Source organism: Heterocephalus glaber, unplaced genomic scaffold, assembly GCF_053883595.1.
Source record: "Heterocephalus glaber isolate CG9 unplaced genomic scaffold, H.glaber_assembly_v1.0 deba00001606, whole genome shotgun sequence".
Lineage (NCBI taxonomy): Eukaryota > Metazoa > Chordata > Mammalia > Rodentia > Bathyergidae > Heterocephalus > Heterocephalus glaber.
Window position 1 is genome coordinate 10,414,384 of NW_028258377.1, and position 17,937 is coordinate 10,432,320.

At 35.5% G+C, this 17,937-nt stretch overlaps 1 protein-coding gene and 1 long non-coding RNA gene across 7 annotated transcripts in view; one reads left to right on the forward strand and one right to left on the reverse strand.

Annotated features, from left to right (window-relative positions):
* The window catches only part of LOC147822921 (uncharacterized), a 408,296-nt gene that overhangs the window by 219,318 nt on the left and 171,041 nt on the right, over positions 1–17,937 (reverse strand). For all 4 annotated transcript variants that reach the window (XR_015444740.1, XR_015444741.1, XR_015444739.1 and 1 more), the window contains exon 2: positions 17,597–17,760. This is a non-coding gene — a long non-coding RNA (uncharacterized LOC147822921). The remainder of the gene's footprint in view (positions 1–17,596; positions 17,761–17,937) is intronic.
* The window catches only part of Trpc7 (transient receptor potential cation channel subfamily C member 7), a 188,457-nt gene continuing 184,116 nt past the window's right edge, over positions 13,597–17,937 (forward strand). For all 3 annotated transcript variants that reach the window (XM_013077533.3, XM_087194729.1, XM_087194728.1), the window contains exon 1: positions 13,597–14,179. In XM_013077533.3, coding sequence (XP_012932987.2) covers positions 14,178–14,179 — 2 coding nt within the window. In that variant the 5' untranslated portion in view covers positions 13,597–14,177. The remainder of the gene's footprint in view (positions 14,180–17,937) is intronic.

Consider the following 17,937-nt stretch of genomic DNA (forward strand, 5'->3'; position numbering starts at 1 on the left):
GAAGTATTTCAAGCCCTAAAAGAAAATAACTTTCAACCTACACTGTTGTATCCTGTAAAATTATCTTTCAAAATTGATAGGGAAATTAGATACTTCCATAACAAAGAACACCTGAGAAATTTCATGAACACCAAACCAGCACTCCAAACAATTTTAAGCAATATCCTAGAAAAAGACAATGAAGGTCACAACTCCATGAGGCCCAGCAGAGACAAGGCACCACACAAGGTAAGACACTAAAGTGAAAGAGGGGAAAATAAGAAATAGACAACAACAGTAAAACATCATGACAAGGCTGAGTCAATATCTGTCAATTATAACTATCAATGTTAATGGCCTCAATTCACCAATCAAAAGAAATAGACTGGCAGAATGGATTAAGAAGCAAAACCCAGCAATATGCTGTATACAAGAAACACACCTAACTCAAAAGGAAATCCATAGACTGAAAGTAAAAGGATGGAAAACAGTTCTGCATGCAACAGGAACCCAGAAAAAAAGCAGGCATAGCAATCTTCTTTGCAGACAAAGTAGATTTCAAACCAAAACTAATTAAGACAGACAAAGATGGTCACTACATCCTTGTGAAAGGAACAATCCAAGACAAAGAGATGACAATCCTAAATATATATGCACCAAATACAAATGCCCCCAACTATACAAAACAAATATTAATGGACATGAAAAGCCAAATAAGCACTAATATAATTGTAGTGGAGGACCTCAACACCCCTCTATCACAAATAGACAGATCAACTAGGATAAAAATTAACAAATTTTAGAACTGAACCAAGCTATTGAACAAAAGGACTTAATAGATGTTTATAGAGTGTTCCACCCCACAAAATGAGATACACATTCTTTTCAGCTGCACATGGGTCATTCTCTAAAATGGACCACAGGAGAGCTCATAGGACATATCTAAGTAAATGTAAAAGAATTGAAGTTATCCCCTGTATATTATCAGACCATAGTGCAATACATTTGGAGATCAATAACATAAGAAACCGCAAGACACCCACAAACACATGGAAATTGAACAACACCCTCCTGAACAACCAATGGCTCACAGAGGAAATTAAAGAAAAAATTAGATAGTTTCTACAAGTAAATGAAAATGCCAGTACAACATACAGGAATCTGTGGGACACAATGAAAGCAGTTCTATGTGGGAAATTCATAGCAGTGAATGGCCATATTAGGAAAACAGAGAGAACTCAGTTAAATAACTTAATGTAGAACCTCAAGCTCCTAGAAAGAGAAGAGCATAACAAACCCAAAGCTTGTACAAGAAAGGAAATGATAAAGATCCGAGCAGAAATCAATGCAATGGAGACTAAGAGAACGATACAAAAAATTAATGAATCAAAGAGTTGGTTTTTTGAAAGAATAAATAAAATCGATAAACCTTTAGCCAACCTTATCCAAAAAAGGAAAGAAAAGGCTCAAACCCATGCAATTAAGAATGAAAAAGGCGAAGCCATAACAAATCCAGCAGAAATCCAGAGAATCATCAATACCTACTTTGAGAACCTGTACTCTAACAAAATGGAAAACACAGAAGAAATGGACAGATTCCTAGATACATATGAATTGCCAAAATTAAATGAAGAAGATATAGAAATTCTAAACACCCCAGTTACAATGAGTAAGATTGAAAATGTAATTAAAAACTTACCAAGAAAAAAAAGCCCAGGTCCTGATGGTTTCACTGCTGAATTCTACAAGACATTTAAAGAAGAACTATCACCACTACTATTTAAACTCATCAAGGAAATTGAAAGGGAGGCAAGGCTTCCAAATTCATTTCTGGAAGCAAGTGTTACTTTGATTCCAAAACCAGGGAAAGACCCAACCCAAAAAGAGAACTACAGACCAATCTCCCTAATGAACATAGATGCAAAAATCCTCAACAAGATACTGGCAAACAGAATACAGAGTGTCATCAAGAAGATCATACATCCTGACCAAGTCGGATTTATCCCAGGGATGCAAGGATGGTTCAACATTCAAAAATCAATAAATGTAATACACTATATAAACAGAGTCAAGGACAAAAACCACACGATCATCTCAATAGATGCAGAAAAAGCATTTGACAAAATCCAACACCCATTCATGATAAAAACACTACAGAAAATTGGAATAGGAGGTCTTTATCTTAACCTGATTAAGGCTATCTATGAAAAACCAACAGCCAACATAATACTAAGTGGTCAAAAACTGAAAACTTTGATGCTAAAATCAGGAACAAGACAAGAATGCCCACTATCACCACTCCTGTTCAATATTGTTCTGGAAATGTTAGCCATAGCAATTAGACAAGAGAAAGAAATAAAAGGAATAAAGATAGGAAAGGAAGAAGTGAAACTGTCATTATTTGGTGATGATATGATACTTTACATAGAAGACCCAAAAAACTCACTCAAAAGTCTTCTAGACCTAATTGACAGATTCAGTAGAGTAAGTGGATACAAGGTTAACACTCAAAAAACAATAGCCTTTTTATATGCAAATAGCCGACCCATTGAGAGAGAAATTCAGGAAATAATTCCTTTTACAATACCATCTAAAAAAATGAAATATCTAGGAATTAACCTAACAAAGGAAGCAAAAGACCTCTACACTGAAAACTACAGCACTCTAAAGAAGGAGATTGAAGAGGATATAAGAAAATGAAAAGATATCCCTTGTTCCTAGGTAGGAAGAACCAATATAATGAAAATGGCCATACTTCCAAAACTACTATATAGATTCAATGTAAGGCCAATTGAAATTCCAACAATACACTTCACAGAACTAGAGAAAACAATCCAAAAATTCATTTGGAAATAGAAGAAATCTAGAACAGCAAAAGCAATTCTAGGCAACAGAGACATGGCTGGGGGCATCACAATCCTCAACTTGAAACTATACTACAAAACTACTGTGATAAAAAAGGCATGGTACTGGCAAAGAAACAGACCTGAAGATCAGTGGAATCGATTAAAGGTGCAGAAACAACTCCGGACATACTCAGTCACCTCATCTTTGACAAAGGAGCCAGCCATCCTCATTGGAGGAAAGACAGCCTATTTAATAAATGGTGTTGGAAAAATTGGATTTCAACCTGTCAGAAATTAAAACTAGATCCATACCTATCACCGCGCACTAAACTAAGATCAAAGTGGATTAAAGATCTAAATATTTACTCAGAAACACTAAACTTGCTGGAAGATAAGTTAGGTAGAACTCTTGATGACATTGGCATAGGAAAAGACTTTATGAACAAACCCTCAGGAGCATAGGAACTAGCAGAAAGAATCAACAACTGGGATATCATCCTATTAAAAAGCTTCTGCACTGCAAGAGAAACTACCAACAGAGCTAAGAGACAATCTACAATGTGGGAAGAAATATTTAGCAGCTGTAACTCAGACAAAGGTCTACTATCAAGAATATATAAAGAACCGAAAAAAATCAGACCTCCCAAATTCAAAGACCCAATTCAAACATGGGCATCCAAAATGAACAGACATTTCTCAGACAAAGAAGTAAAAACAGCAAGTAAATATATGAAAAACTGTTCAACATCACTGGTCATTCAAGAGATGCAGATGAAAACAACACTGAGATTCCACCTCACCCCACAAAGAATAGCTGCTATCAAGAAATCAACCAATAACCAATGCTGGCGGGAGTGTGGAGAGAAAGGAACCTTTCTCCATTGTTGGTGGCAATGCAGATTGGTGCAACCACTGTGGAAATCAGTATGGAGATACCTAAAAGAACTAGGGCTAAAGGTCCCATTTGACCCAGCTATTCCCCTACTGGGAATCTTCCCCAAAGAATTAAAAGAATCACACCACAGTGATATATGTGCACCTATGTTTATAGTGGCACAATTTATAATAGCTAAAGCTTGGAAACAGCCCAAATGCCCATTGACTGGAAACTGGATAAAGAAGATGTGTTTTTTTTTATAAAATGGAGTACTACTCAGCCATAAAGAATGAGAAACTAGAGACATTTATAGCTAAATGGATGCATCCTGAGGCCATACTCTTAAGTGAAATAAATAGGACACACATGTGTAAATACTGAATAGTTTCTCTAGTGTGAGAAACTGAAAGTGTAAATAAGGATGAAAATGATTAAAATGAATAATTGATAATTTGAAATAAGAAAAGGTCCAAGGATTTGGGGATGGTGGAAGGGAAAGGGGAAAGGGAAGAAGGGAAAGAAAAAAATTATAAGGAAAAAACAATGGAATCAAACTCTGTGTAGATAGGGAAGGGTGGAAGGGGTGAAGGGTGCACAGGTAATGGGAGAAAAAATAAAAACTAAGATGCATCATGTTCTGGTACAAACACCCAATGATAAATGTAAATGTATTTTATACCTAAAATGTACCAATAAATATATATATTTTTAAAAAAAAGATTTCCCAAATTGGAACATAAAAAAATGTCTTTTAGACATGATTTTGTCAGTAACTGGGCAGAATTCATTCAACTTCCATTTGTTTCCTTACTGGGTCTATTGCATTGTCCTTGTCACATCTAAGCTTTATCATGTCTGAATTTTTCTAACATTAAATCTGTGATGTAAAAAAATGTATTATGTGCTACAAATTTTATGTATAATAAACTTAAGTTTTAACCTATGTAACCTGTAAAACATTTCTTGTAAATTACCTAATTTATTTTTCCATTTCTTTACAGTTTCTTATGTAAATTTTTAATGTATTAGTTGTGGCCTTTTCTGTAAACATTCCCATACTATTTTCTTTAGTGCTTATTTGCATGAAAGAAATTGGGTTTTGCTTGTTTGTATTATATAGCCATTACACCACTTTTAATATCCTGCCTTTTCTGTAGTTTAACATTTTCTAATCTTGTTAATATTTTAAATGCTAAAATCATACTTTTTATTTCCTACTTTTGAAATAAATTCTAAATTGTTTTTTAAAAATAGTAATGAGAGGACCCCCGGGCACTCCCACCAGCCTCCAGCGGAGCCCCAAGCCCGCGGGCAGGGTAGCCCGAAGCTGACTGAGCCCAGCTCTGTCCAGCTGGCCATGCCCACTTGCGACCAGGAGCCAGTGAGGACCCCCGGTGGGCACGCCCACCAGCTGCAGTGGAGCCGCAGAGGTGACTGCAACAAAAGAGGCCCCCCCCACCCTCTGGCTGTGCAGCTGATTCCACACTACAGAGGCACAGGGGGACATAAAGGTCATTGTCCTGAGCTGCAGAAGTGAACAACAGAGAGAGGGCCTCTCTCAGGCTCCCTGATGAAAACTGAAGCCCACTGAAACAGTGAAGAGAATCTCTGCAATAAAGGCACACCAGACCACCTTACTGGGTAAGTTGGAGAGATCGTCACCTCCCATCAGAACCTGGACTATCTTCAGGGGAAAGACAGCTGGAACCTGCAATAGAACCTTGCACAGTTCAAACCTGCAGGACGGGGAGCTCAACTTGGGACTTGGTAGCCAGAAATTTGCCTGAATGTCACAGATCTGTGACTGGCTTACTGAGGCTCATTGACTTATAACTGCACATTGCTGCCCACGTTGTCTATTGTGACAGTAGAGACATACCCTGAAGGAGATCCTTAACTTTTATCATTTATTTGTTATTTTCAAAATTATCATTTTTTTTGCTCTTATTTTTCAATTTTTTCTTCTTTTTCTACTCTTTTAAAATTTTTACTTTTCTCTTTTTTCTTTCTTTTGACTTTTCTTTCTCTCTCCCTCCCTCACTCTCTTGCTGTCCCACATCATTCTTCATCTCCTTTTGTGTTCCTGTTCTGGCCCTAATTCAGATTACTTCTTTCTTTTCCTTTTCTTCTTTTTTTCCTTCTCTCACCTGTGTCCGCTGGCCTCACTGATAACCTTCCCCTATCCTTCTACTTACTTATCCCTCCCTCCCCAACTCCATCTAACTCCCCATCCAGAAGGGTAAAGTTGCTGTATTGAAGAGTTTATTCACTATAAACATATGTTGGGTTGGTCCTTGATTTTGATTTAATTCACACATGTAAAGGTGATAGATTAATAACTACCACAAATTGTCATTTTCTAAGAAGTACTTGATGCTATGCTGTTGCTGATTGTATCACTTGGGCTAAGGTGTTGTGATTGATCTAATCAGTTGTCCTTCCAGGCATAATGAAAATGAGACAGCCTCAGAGTCATTGGAGACTCAAAACCTAAAGACCATCTCTATCTGGAAAACACCTCTGAGAAGCAATCATTCCATAAGGGTTCTAAATACATCAACAAAGATACTTACAATAAGCAACTTCAAAGTATCAACCCAGGAACTAAACCAAGGATGGTACCAAAAACAAAAATGAGAAGACATTTAAGGAAGGCACAAACTCAGACTTTCACCCAACAAAAGGCAAATTCTTGGGGAAACGAGGTGGAAAAGTCTGATAATCAACCACCTGGACACCCTGAACTGATAGCACAGGAAGTAACAAAACAGATGAATGAGGCTCTAGAAAAATTCAAGGCAGAAATAATCTCCCAGATAACTATAGAGATGGTGAGCAGAGTAAAAGACATGATTAGAGGCTCTAGAACAGAAATAGATTTAAAAAAAAATAGATGAGCACATAACCATGCTGGAAGCCATGAATGCCCAGCATAAGAAAGAAATGGAAATCATGATTGCCCAACATAAGAAAGAAATGGATTCCATGAAACAGATTGAAATGGATATTCAGGAGATTAAAAGCTCCACTGAAAGCATGTAGAGCAGATTAAGGGAATCTGAAGTTAAAATATCGGATATAGAAGACAGGATTGTGGATAAGGACCATGAAAACAGAGATTTATTAAAAATAGTAAGGGACCGTGAGAAATCAATCCAGCAGCTGCTAGATGATGCAAAGAAGAATAACATAAGACTGATAGGAGTCCAAGATAAAACAGGACAAAGTATAATTCACATAAAAAAAAACTTTTCACAGAAGCAATAGTAGATAATAGTAGAAAATTTCCCAGACAGAGGTGGAGAATTGGACATACAGATAAGTGAGGCATATAGACCTCCAACTAGCCAGGATCAAAATAAATCTGCACCTAGACATACAATAGTCAAGATCCCAGAAACCCAACAGAAGAACAAAATCCTACAGGCAGTCAGAGAAAAGAAACAAATCACCTACAAAGGAAAGCCCATCAGAATCAAGGCAGACTTTGCAACACAATCCCTCAAATCAAGGAGAGCCTGGAGTGAAGTATTTCAAGTCCTAAAAGAAAATAACTTCCAACTTAGACTGTTGTATCCTGTAAAATTATCTTTCAAAATTGATGGGGAAATTAGATACTTCTATGAGAAATTTCATGAACACCAAACAACCACTCCAAACAATTCTAAGCAATATCCTAGAAAAAGACAATGAAGGTCACAACTCCATGAAGCCCAAAAGAGGGAAGCCACCAAGTGAGGTAGAACACTAAAGTGAAAGGGGGAAAAATAAGAAATAAAAGAGCCAACAATAGTAAAACATCATGACAAGGATGAGTCAATAACTGTCAATTATAACTGTCAATGTTAATGGCCTCAATTCACCAATCAAAACAAACAGACTGACAGAATGTATTAAGAAGCAAAATCCAGCAATGTGCTGTATACAAGAAACACACCTAATTCAAAAAGAAACTCATAGACTGAAAGTAAAAGGATGGAAAACAGTTCTCTACATGACAGGAACCCAGAAAAGAGCATACATAGCAATCTTATTTGCAGACAAAGTAGACTTCAAATCAAAACTAATTAAGAGACAAAGATGGTCACTACATCCCTGTGAAGGGAACAATCCAAGAGGAAGAGATGACAATCCTAAATATATATGCACCAAATATGAATGCCCCCAACTATACAAAACAAATATTAATGGACATGAAAAACCAAATAAGCACTAATACAGTTGTAGTGGGGAACCACAATACTCCACTATCACAAATAGGCAGATCATCTGGACAAAAAATTAACAACAAAATTCTAGAACTGAACCAAGCTATTCAACAAATGGACTTAATAGACGTTTAGAGTGTTCCACCCCACAAAATCAGAATACACATTCTTTTTGGCTGCACATGGGTCATTCTCCAAAATGGACCACAGGCAAGCTCATAGGACATGTCTAAGTAAATGTAAAAGAATTGAAGTTACCCCCTGTATATTATCAGACCATAGTGCATTAAATGTGGAGATCAATAACATAAGAAACTGCAAAACACCCCCAAACACATGGAAATTGAATAACACCCTCCTCAACAACCAGTGGGTCACAGAGGAAATCAAAGAAGAAATTCGTTTCCACAGGTAAGTGATAATGCCAGTACAACATACAGGAATCTATGGGATACAATGAAAGCAGTTCTATGCGGGAAATTCATAGCAGTGAATGCCCGTATTAGGAAAACAGAGAAAACACAGTTAAATAATGTAATGCAGACCCTCAAGCTCCTGGAAAAAGAAGAGCATAACAAAGCGAAAGCTTGTACAAGAAAGGAAATTATAAAGATCAGAACAGAAATCAATGCAATGGAGACTAAGAAAACAATATAAAAAATTTGTGAATCAAAGAGTTGGTTTTTTGAAAGAATAAATAAAATCGATAAACCTTTAGCCAACCTTATCAAAAAAAGGAAAGAATAGGCTTAAATCCATGCAATAAAGAATGAAAAAAGTGAAGTCACAACAGACCCATCAGAAATCCAGAGGATCATCAAAACATACTTTGAGAACCTGTACTCTAATAAAATGGAAAACACAGAAGAAATGGACAGATTTCTAGATACATATGAATTACCAAAGTCAAATGAAGAAGATATAAATATTCTAAGCAATGCAGTTACAATCAGTGAAATTGAAAACGTAATTGAAAAATTTACCAACAAAGAAAAGCCCAGGTCCTGATGGTTTCACTGCTGAATTCTACAAGACATTGAGAGAAGAACTATTCCCACTACTCTTTAAACTTGTCAATGAAATTGAAAGGGAAGCAATACTTTCAAATTTATTTCTGGAAGCAAATGTTACTTTGATTCCAAAACCAGAAAAAGATCCAACCCAGAAAGAGAACTAGAGGCCAATCTCCCTAATGAACATAGATGCAAAAATCCTCAACAAGATACTGGCAAACAGAATACAGAGTGTCATCAAGAAGATCATACATCCTGACCAAGTCGGATTTATCCCAGGGATGCAAGGATGGTTCAACATCCATAAATCAATAAATGTAATACACTATATTAACAGAGTGAAAGACAAAAACCATATGATCATCTCATTAGATGCAGAAAAAGCATTCAACAAAATTCAATGCCAATTCATGATAAAAACCCTACAGAAAATTGGAATAAGTGGTCTTCATCTTAACTTGATAAAGGCTATCTATGAAAAACCAACAGCCAACATCATACTAAATGGTCAAAAACTGAAAACCTTCATGCTAAAATCAGGAACAAGACAAGAATGTCCACTATCACCACTCCTGTTCAATATAGTCTTGGAAACATTAGCCACAGCAATTAGACAAGAGAAAGAAAGAAAAGGAATAAAGATAGGAAAAGAAGTTAAACTGTCATTATTTGCTGACAATATGATAATCTACATAAAAGACCTCAAAAAATCTGCCAAAAGACTTCTAAACTTAATTGCCAGATTCAATAGAGTAACTGGATATAAGGTCAACACTCAAAATCAATAGCCTTCTCATACACAAATAACAGACTCACTGAAAGAGAAATTAGGGAAACAATCTCTTTCACAATAGCATGCAAAAAAAATGAAATATCTAGGAATCGTCTAACAAAGGAAGCAAAAGACCTCTACATTGAGAACTGAAACACTCTACATTGAGAACTCTACATTGGAACTAAAACACTCTGAAAAAAGAGAATGATGAAGATATAAGAAAATGGAAAGACATCCCCTGTTCTTGGGTAGGAAGAACCAATATAGTGAAAATGGCCATACTTCCAGAACTGCTATACAGATTCAATGCAATCCTGATTGAAATCCCAACTGTATATTTCACAGAAGTAGAGAAAACAATCCAAAAGTTCATCTGGAACCAGAAGAGACGTAGAATAGCAAAAGCAATTCTAGGCAACAGAGACATGGCAGGGTGTATCACAATCCCCAATTTGAAACTATACTACAAAGCCACTGTGATAAAAATAACATGGTGCTGGGAAAGAAACAGACCCGAGGATCAGTGGAATAGCTTAGAAGATGCAGAAACAATTCCAGACATACTCAGCCACCTCATCTTTGTCAAAGAAGCCAACCATTCTCCCTGGAGGAAAGATAGCCTCTTTAATATATGGTGTTGGAAAAACTGGATTTCAAGTGGCCAAAGGTTAAAACTAGACCCATATCATTCACCATGCACTAAACTAAAATCAAAGTGGATTAAAGATCTAAATATGAAAACAGAAACAATAAACTTGCTGGAAGATAAGTTAGGTGAAACTCTCAAAGACATTGGCATAAGAAAGGACTTTATGAACAAATCCTCAGTAGCACAGGAACCAGCACAAAGAATCAACAACTGGGATCTCATTAAAAGCTTGTGCACTGCAAGAGAAACCACCAACAGAGCTAAAAGACAACCTACAATGTGGGAAAAAATTTTTACCAGCTGTTCCTCAGACAAAGGTCTATCATCTAGAATACATAAGGAACTCAAAAAAATCAGACCCCCCCCCAAATATAAAGACCCAATTAAAAAATGAGCATCTGAAATGAACAGACATTTCTCAGACAAAGAAGTAAAAGCAGCAAATAAACATACGAAAAAATGTTCAACATCACTGGTCATTTGAGAGATGCAAATGAAAAGAATGCTGAGATTCTACCTCACCCCATAAAAAATGGCTGTTATCAAGAAATCAACCAATAACAAATGCTGGCAGGGTTGTGGGGAGAAAGGAACCCTTCTTCATTGTTGGTGGGAGTGCAGACTGGTGCAACCACTGTGGAAATCAATATGGAGTTATTTCAGACAACTAGGACCGGAAGTCCCATTTGACCTAGCTATTCCTCTGCTGGGTATCTTTCCAAAAGAATTAAAAGAATCATACCACAGTGATATATGCTCACCCATGTTTATAGCAGTACAGCTTATAATAGCTAAAACTTGGAACCAGCCCAAGTGCCTATCAACTGGAAACTGGATAAAGAAGATGTGTTTTTATATAAAATGGAGTACTATTCAACCATAAAGTATGAGAAACTAGAGACATTTAAAGCTAAGTGGATGCACATTTAGGCCTTGCTCTTATGTGAAATAAATAGGACACACATGTGTAAATACGAATAATTTCTCTGGTGTGAAAAACTAAAAGTGCAAATAAGGACCAAAATGTATAACTCATATTGTGAAATAGGAAGAAAAATTTTAAAGGAAGAGGGGAAATGGGAGGGGAAGGAGAGAGGAAAGAAGGGAAAAGATAAAATACATGAAAAGACAAGAATGGAAACAAATTATTTCAATAGAGAAGGGTGCAAGGGTGAAGGGAGGACAGGGGAATGGAGAAAAAATAAGAACCAAGATACATCATGTAAAGGTACAAGATCCCAATGATGAATGCAACTATATTGTATTCCTAAAATGTACCAATAAATAAACTTAATTTTAAAAAGGCTTTATGCAAAAACATAACTCCAAGAGCTACAATTCTTTTGAACTTCCATTGTTGACAGTGAAGGTCTAATTAATTCAGTGTTTTACATATAAAAAAAATGATACTTGATAAAAGTGTAACATTTTTCAGATTATATGTATTTCCCTATTGAACCAAATGTCTTCATATGATATCTTCTGGTGGCAGCAAATACTCTTAATAATAAGGACCCTGAAAATTGAATTCTTCACAAGGTGCCATCTTACCTTATTCTATCAGTTTTGAAGAGATGTCTGGCTTGATCCTGACATTTCTTCAACTAATGTAGCTACAAAATAATGAGCTAATTACTCCTCTCTCTCTCTCTCTATATATATATATATATAGTATATTATATATGTTGTATATTTTTTATAAATTATATATTATATATATGTATATTTGCTGTACTATCCATTATTGGGACACTTTAAAATATGGTTTGACTTTTTAATGAGATTATCCTAAGTGGAAACAAGAACATACCTCATGTGAGAATTTCATGGAAATATGTTCTTGGCTATTTATTAAAAACAGAATATATAATCCCATCATTATCAACTAAAAGCAACAACCCAGTATTCTTTGGAAAGCATTTTATAATTACGAGTATTTTATTCTATACTGATTCACTAATCATGGTGATGAGGATCCCAATCAAAGGATATTATCAGTGTCAGAGCTAATCTTCTAACTTGTGGTTGTGTAAGATGCTTTTGTTGGCATCACATATTATATTTTGTTCTACACTTGAGTATAATGCTAAGGAGCTCTTAATTCATTTACATTTTATTCAAATGAGTTAAACCTAATTTTTTTCTGATTCTATGAAATATAAAACTCCCTTATCCTTCAAAATGTAAAATTGTTTTTAAAAGTCTCAATATTAAGAAATTTTCTGTTTGAAAAGATATTTTAACCAGCAAATCACAATCATTAATATCGGAGTGGAGGTTTATGGAATAAAATTAACTTGTTCTCCATTTTTTATAGAGAGCTTTAACTAGAAAACTACTTTCACTTCTTTTAAGCTAAAAGGAGAAGAATAACATTCAAATGTCCCAAGCGCACCTTAAATGCCCACTCTTCAGGGGCTCTGTGTATATTATTTTAATTTTCACCATAATAATTGGTAAAAGGCATCATCAACTCCCTTATTATCCACTATTTACATTTGAAGGGACTGTAATTCAAGAAGTTAACTATCATATTCAAGGTCACTCAGTTAATAAGTGACTTAAAATCCAAGAGTCTTTCCCACACACCATGGTGTCTCCAGAGAAAATGCTAGTAGCATATTAATGAACCAGTGTGATCTGATTTGCATATAAAACTAGGATGGAAATGTATAAAATACATTATAAGTCAACTCTTTCATCTTGAATATCACATTTGCACAAAGAAACAGTCATTACAGGGTGTCAGTAGTTAATCATGAATTGGGTTCAAAGAATAAACTTTCTGATTTTTATTCAGTAACCCAGATAGAAACAGTGTATCTGGAAACAGTCATGGATTTTCCTAAATGGTACGATTTCAATCAAGGAAGTTTCCCTCCAATGATGTCATCAAACATCTTGGTTTTTAAGAATCACAGATCATTTAGTAACACAGTAATTGCTGAGAGTGAGGATTGCTAGGAAAATGGATTTTTGCATTGGTATTTTCCTTTCAGAAGATGAAAAGTTACAGTGAGAGTTTTTAGTCTTTTCACTATCATCGGACTTGATCTATGTCCCAAACCTGTTCCTGATCCTACACAAATGCTAAAAATCATAAAGCAAATGAGCAAAGTTAAAAGAAAATGCATCACTCACAGAAGACAACGTGGGGTGTGGCCTTAAAGCTTATTGAAGGAAATCAGTCTTAAAACTCCTTTGCTTTTAGTTTTCTTCTCCATTCCCTCCCTCTTATATACACATAGACCCAACAGGTAGGAAAGCAGCTTCGGCTCATTCCTCATTTTTCATTTGTTTAAACAACTAAATAGTCTACCTCAAGAGCCAGAACAGATTGCCTTATATAACTGAGGTGTGTGTGAGTGTGTGTGTGTGTGTGTGTTTGTGTGTGTGTTATGTATTATTCTGGAAAGGAGGGAGCCAGTAAAAATCCTGAGAGATTATGGTAGGAAGACAGAGTTGCTCTCTTCCTTTTAAAGCTGCGTCTGGAAGAGGGGGTGGGGACTATATCAACCCACCATCACGCCGCATGCCAGTCTCACACACAGATGCTTCTCCTTCATATTCTCTGGAAAATTTTCCCCAGATTAGGAAAAGGACAGTAAGGCGAGTTTGCCACGAAAGGCGCGGTTTTACCACTGCAGCACAAAGAAAAGCGGAGCGCGTTTTCACATTATCGCAACTCCACTCTCCTGATCAGCTGTGTACTTCAGCACCGCGGAGAGCGGCACCTCCTTGGCTGCCGCCCATGGGGAACCCGATTTCAGCGACTCAGCACCGTATTCCAGTCATCTAGAGGAGGGACAAGCCTGCTTATTCTACTCTCAATGTAAGTAGCTATTATGAGTCTTTCACATTGTTCTTTTTATTTTCCCAGTAGAGGTTGTTTTCTCCCTGATGTGTGAAATATGGAACTTTTAATGTATAAGCCCTTTCTCTTTAGTGCATTGCTGGATATGAAATTTTTCTTCTGTGTTGAGTTGGTATGAGAATTTTTTTCCTTTTACTGGCAGTATAAGTTTACAAAGCCATTAAGGAACAGACAACTCATCCTAGTACCCTAGTCCTTTTGTGCTGGAGTAGTAGTTTTATTCCTAGAAGAGAGTATGCATATTCTATCTCCTTTTTCACTACTGAGAGCTTTTCTGATTTGGTGTTTTAGGGTTGTATTTATCCTCATACAAATAGAGCTGGGAGAAGGAAGACTATATTCTAATAAATAATCACTATTAAAGAACTGCAGGTGCTGAGAAAAAGGCTATTTTTTCTTTTATTTTACCCGAATTGAAAATATGGTCTGAGCCATATACTCCTTTAGAAATCCATTTCAAAACAACAAATATGCTCTTAAATAAAAGAGACGTGATCCTGGTACAGCTTTGACATGAGCTTTAAAACTCTGGACCAAGTCTCCTCTTTAAGTTTGAAGTTGTAAATTCATTTGTGCATGATTGAATAGACACAGCCAAGATAATATTTCTATTAATTGTAATTAAAAGACTTAATGAATTCAGAATAGATTCAAAAAAGGCAATAATGACTGACCCCGTCTGGTGGCACTCGGTGAATTTTTTGCTTCAGAATGCCACCTGCTGGTGGATTCTATTTCTGAAGCACTAGGCATACTTACCAGATTTATGAATGAACTCACATAAAGTCTAGAATATTCATTATAGATATGATGCAAACCCACTCTCTAAAATAATTTTAACAATGACATTGATTCAAGTGTCTAACAACTCACCAAGGTTCTGTGTCACAACTGTAATTTCATAAACATTTATTTTCAAAACCATTTGCTCCTATGCTTTGGGATATGGAGACTAACTCCTTTAGGCAGTAATTAACCCAGAAAAAAAAATCACAACTATATGGAGCCTCACTGAGGCTAATTGCAGAATGCATGTGGTATCTTGGATGAGAGCTACAAGGAACTGCTGCTTAGTAAAAGCAATCAACATTTTCCTCTAGATAAATATTCAGCATGTTACCTTTTCCAGTATTTTCATTTCACAATTTAAAGGCCTCTAGTTTTTCCTGGTGGTAGATGTTCATTTCTGATTTTTATAACAGACATCAATGAAACTATCAGAAGATTTCAAATATCTATTTTATTCCATGACAAATCTTTTTAAAATGTAACTATCTCAACTGGTTTTAGTTTCATCTAGAAATGTGCACAATGAGACATAGACATGAAGTTTCATAACTTCCTGTGTCCAAATAGGCAAATAAATATTTTAAAAATAAGAAAAAAATAGAGGCACACTCAAAGCACTAGTTAAATTTAGACAACTAATATATAATATAGTTTTAAAATATTGAGAATAACCTCTTCTCTAAATGATGCTATTCTTTGAAAAATGTACTACTTATAGAATCACTTATTAACATTCAGGGGCATTAGATAATATTTTTCTATACAATATACATAGAAAAACTATCTTGCATTAGAAGAATAATTTGAAAAGTCTATCTTAATACACTGCAATGACTAGCAGAAGGATACTTTGCTTGCTGCCTGTAGGATGACTGGTAAGATGTATGAACTCATGTATATAATAAACTAGTTAGGAGAGTGTCTTTTTTATTCAAAATATATAATGTTGTACAAGCATATTATTGTCACTAGCTTAGGTAAGAAGTTAAATATTTAGGTACATAATTAATATAGTTATGAGAAATACAATAAAGTTAATAATATTCAACAACACTAGAGTATTTACTAGGCACTAAATAATAAGTGCACTAACTCACTGCAACTTCAACAGAATAAGGAAGATGACACTTCAAAAAAGCCAGATGCCTCTGGAAATATGAAAACTTTTTCAGTTACATACAGACATAGAAATATGACTCTTCTTTGCCCCAGTCACTGAAGGCACTTAACATACCCTCTGACATTAACTGCCTCATCTAGCAACTTAGGGGCCATACTTTAGAGTAGAACTAACTGGAAACCTGTACAACTTTGAAATTCATACCTCATTTTAAAAGTTGTCTGTCAGAAATAAAAAATAGTAGTTATAAGATTAGATGATTTCAGCTTTGTTAAAAAAAATGCTCATAAACATTACCATCTCCATATTATTGGTATTCATAAATGGCAAACCCAATCAAGTATTTAAGACTTGACTAAGTTGTTTAACCATGTACCATGTGCTAACCATCAAGGTTACTGGGCACCTGGTACACATGCCATATAGACAATTCATTTGTCCTCAAAGACCCTGCACTTTAATGAAAAACTTCACAACTAAAAAACCCTAGACAAAATGCAGACAGAAAATAGGTGGCAGTGACATACCAGTCAAAAGCAAGGGCTTTTAAATCAAGCAGACCACACTCCTAAGTGTGGGTTGTACAGCTTGGGATATATGGTTAGTTTATTTAAACCTCATTTTGTCATCTAGAAGCACAATAGCACCTAAATAATCTAGAAGCTTGTGAAAACTTGATAATGCATGTAAAGTACTCAGCATGAAAGTTGCCACATGGTTAATGTGCAATAAATGCTAATCATTATGATTGAGTAGTCATTTAGGAAAATGGCTAAACTTATATGATAATTTATTTAAAACAATAATTCACATAAAATACTCAGCACAGTATCTGGCACATAGTCATTTTTAAAATTAGCTGAGTATATACATTTAGAGTAAAATCTGAGTCAATTTAAATAAATGTGAAATAAATGTGTACTTAAATCTATTGATATGTAAGACTTTCATCATTATTGTCATGGACATTTGTATAAAGCTGTATAATGTCCAGGGTATTTTGTATACATTATTTATTCTTCACTATGGTCATGAGAAACATGAGACATGAGTTTTATTACTTCCTTTACACTGGGGAGAGAACTGAGGTTTAGGAGAAGACTGCAAATCATTAGACTATTTCCTCACTGTTGCTCTGGACTGTGAGAACTTGTACACTTAGGAGAGGGGAATAGAGCAGAGCTGAATTTTCCTGAATATCTGACACGACTCATGAATTTTCTTTTGTTTTGTTGGAGAATGTTACTGACGGAATTGATTTTAGGCTTGGATAATTTCCACAAAGATCTTTGATACTTGTAGCAATTTTAGAAAAGAAAAAGACAAAAATATCTCTAAAAGACGTTTTAAGTGGCCTTTTCTTCATCAGTAATTAACCACAATCCTTGTCTGCAAAAGGCCTATGGTCATGCTCACTTGCAGCTGGATTTAAGGTGCAAGATTTGTACTTTTCATGGGTTACTCACATCTGGCTTCCTTGAGACTGGCTGATGCATCTGTAGGAACAGCTTGATAAAAATAGCAACTGGGGGGTGAAAAGGGAGCTTAATAATCAATCCTCCTCCTCATATATGGTTGTTTCCACTGGAACCCACCTTCTCGATAACACCAAATGTCAATGTATGCATTTCTGGAAAATGAAAAACATAGTATCTTAATTGAGGTATTTGATGAATTGGATCACTCATTACCTCAATGACATATGCAAATAAAAAGGCATTTGCCTTTCATTTTTAAGAAAAATACTAAACTAAAAGTAATCAAGTGGCTGTTAAACTTTAGGGAGAATCATTCTGCTTATAATTGA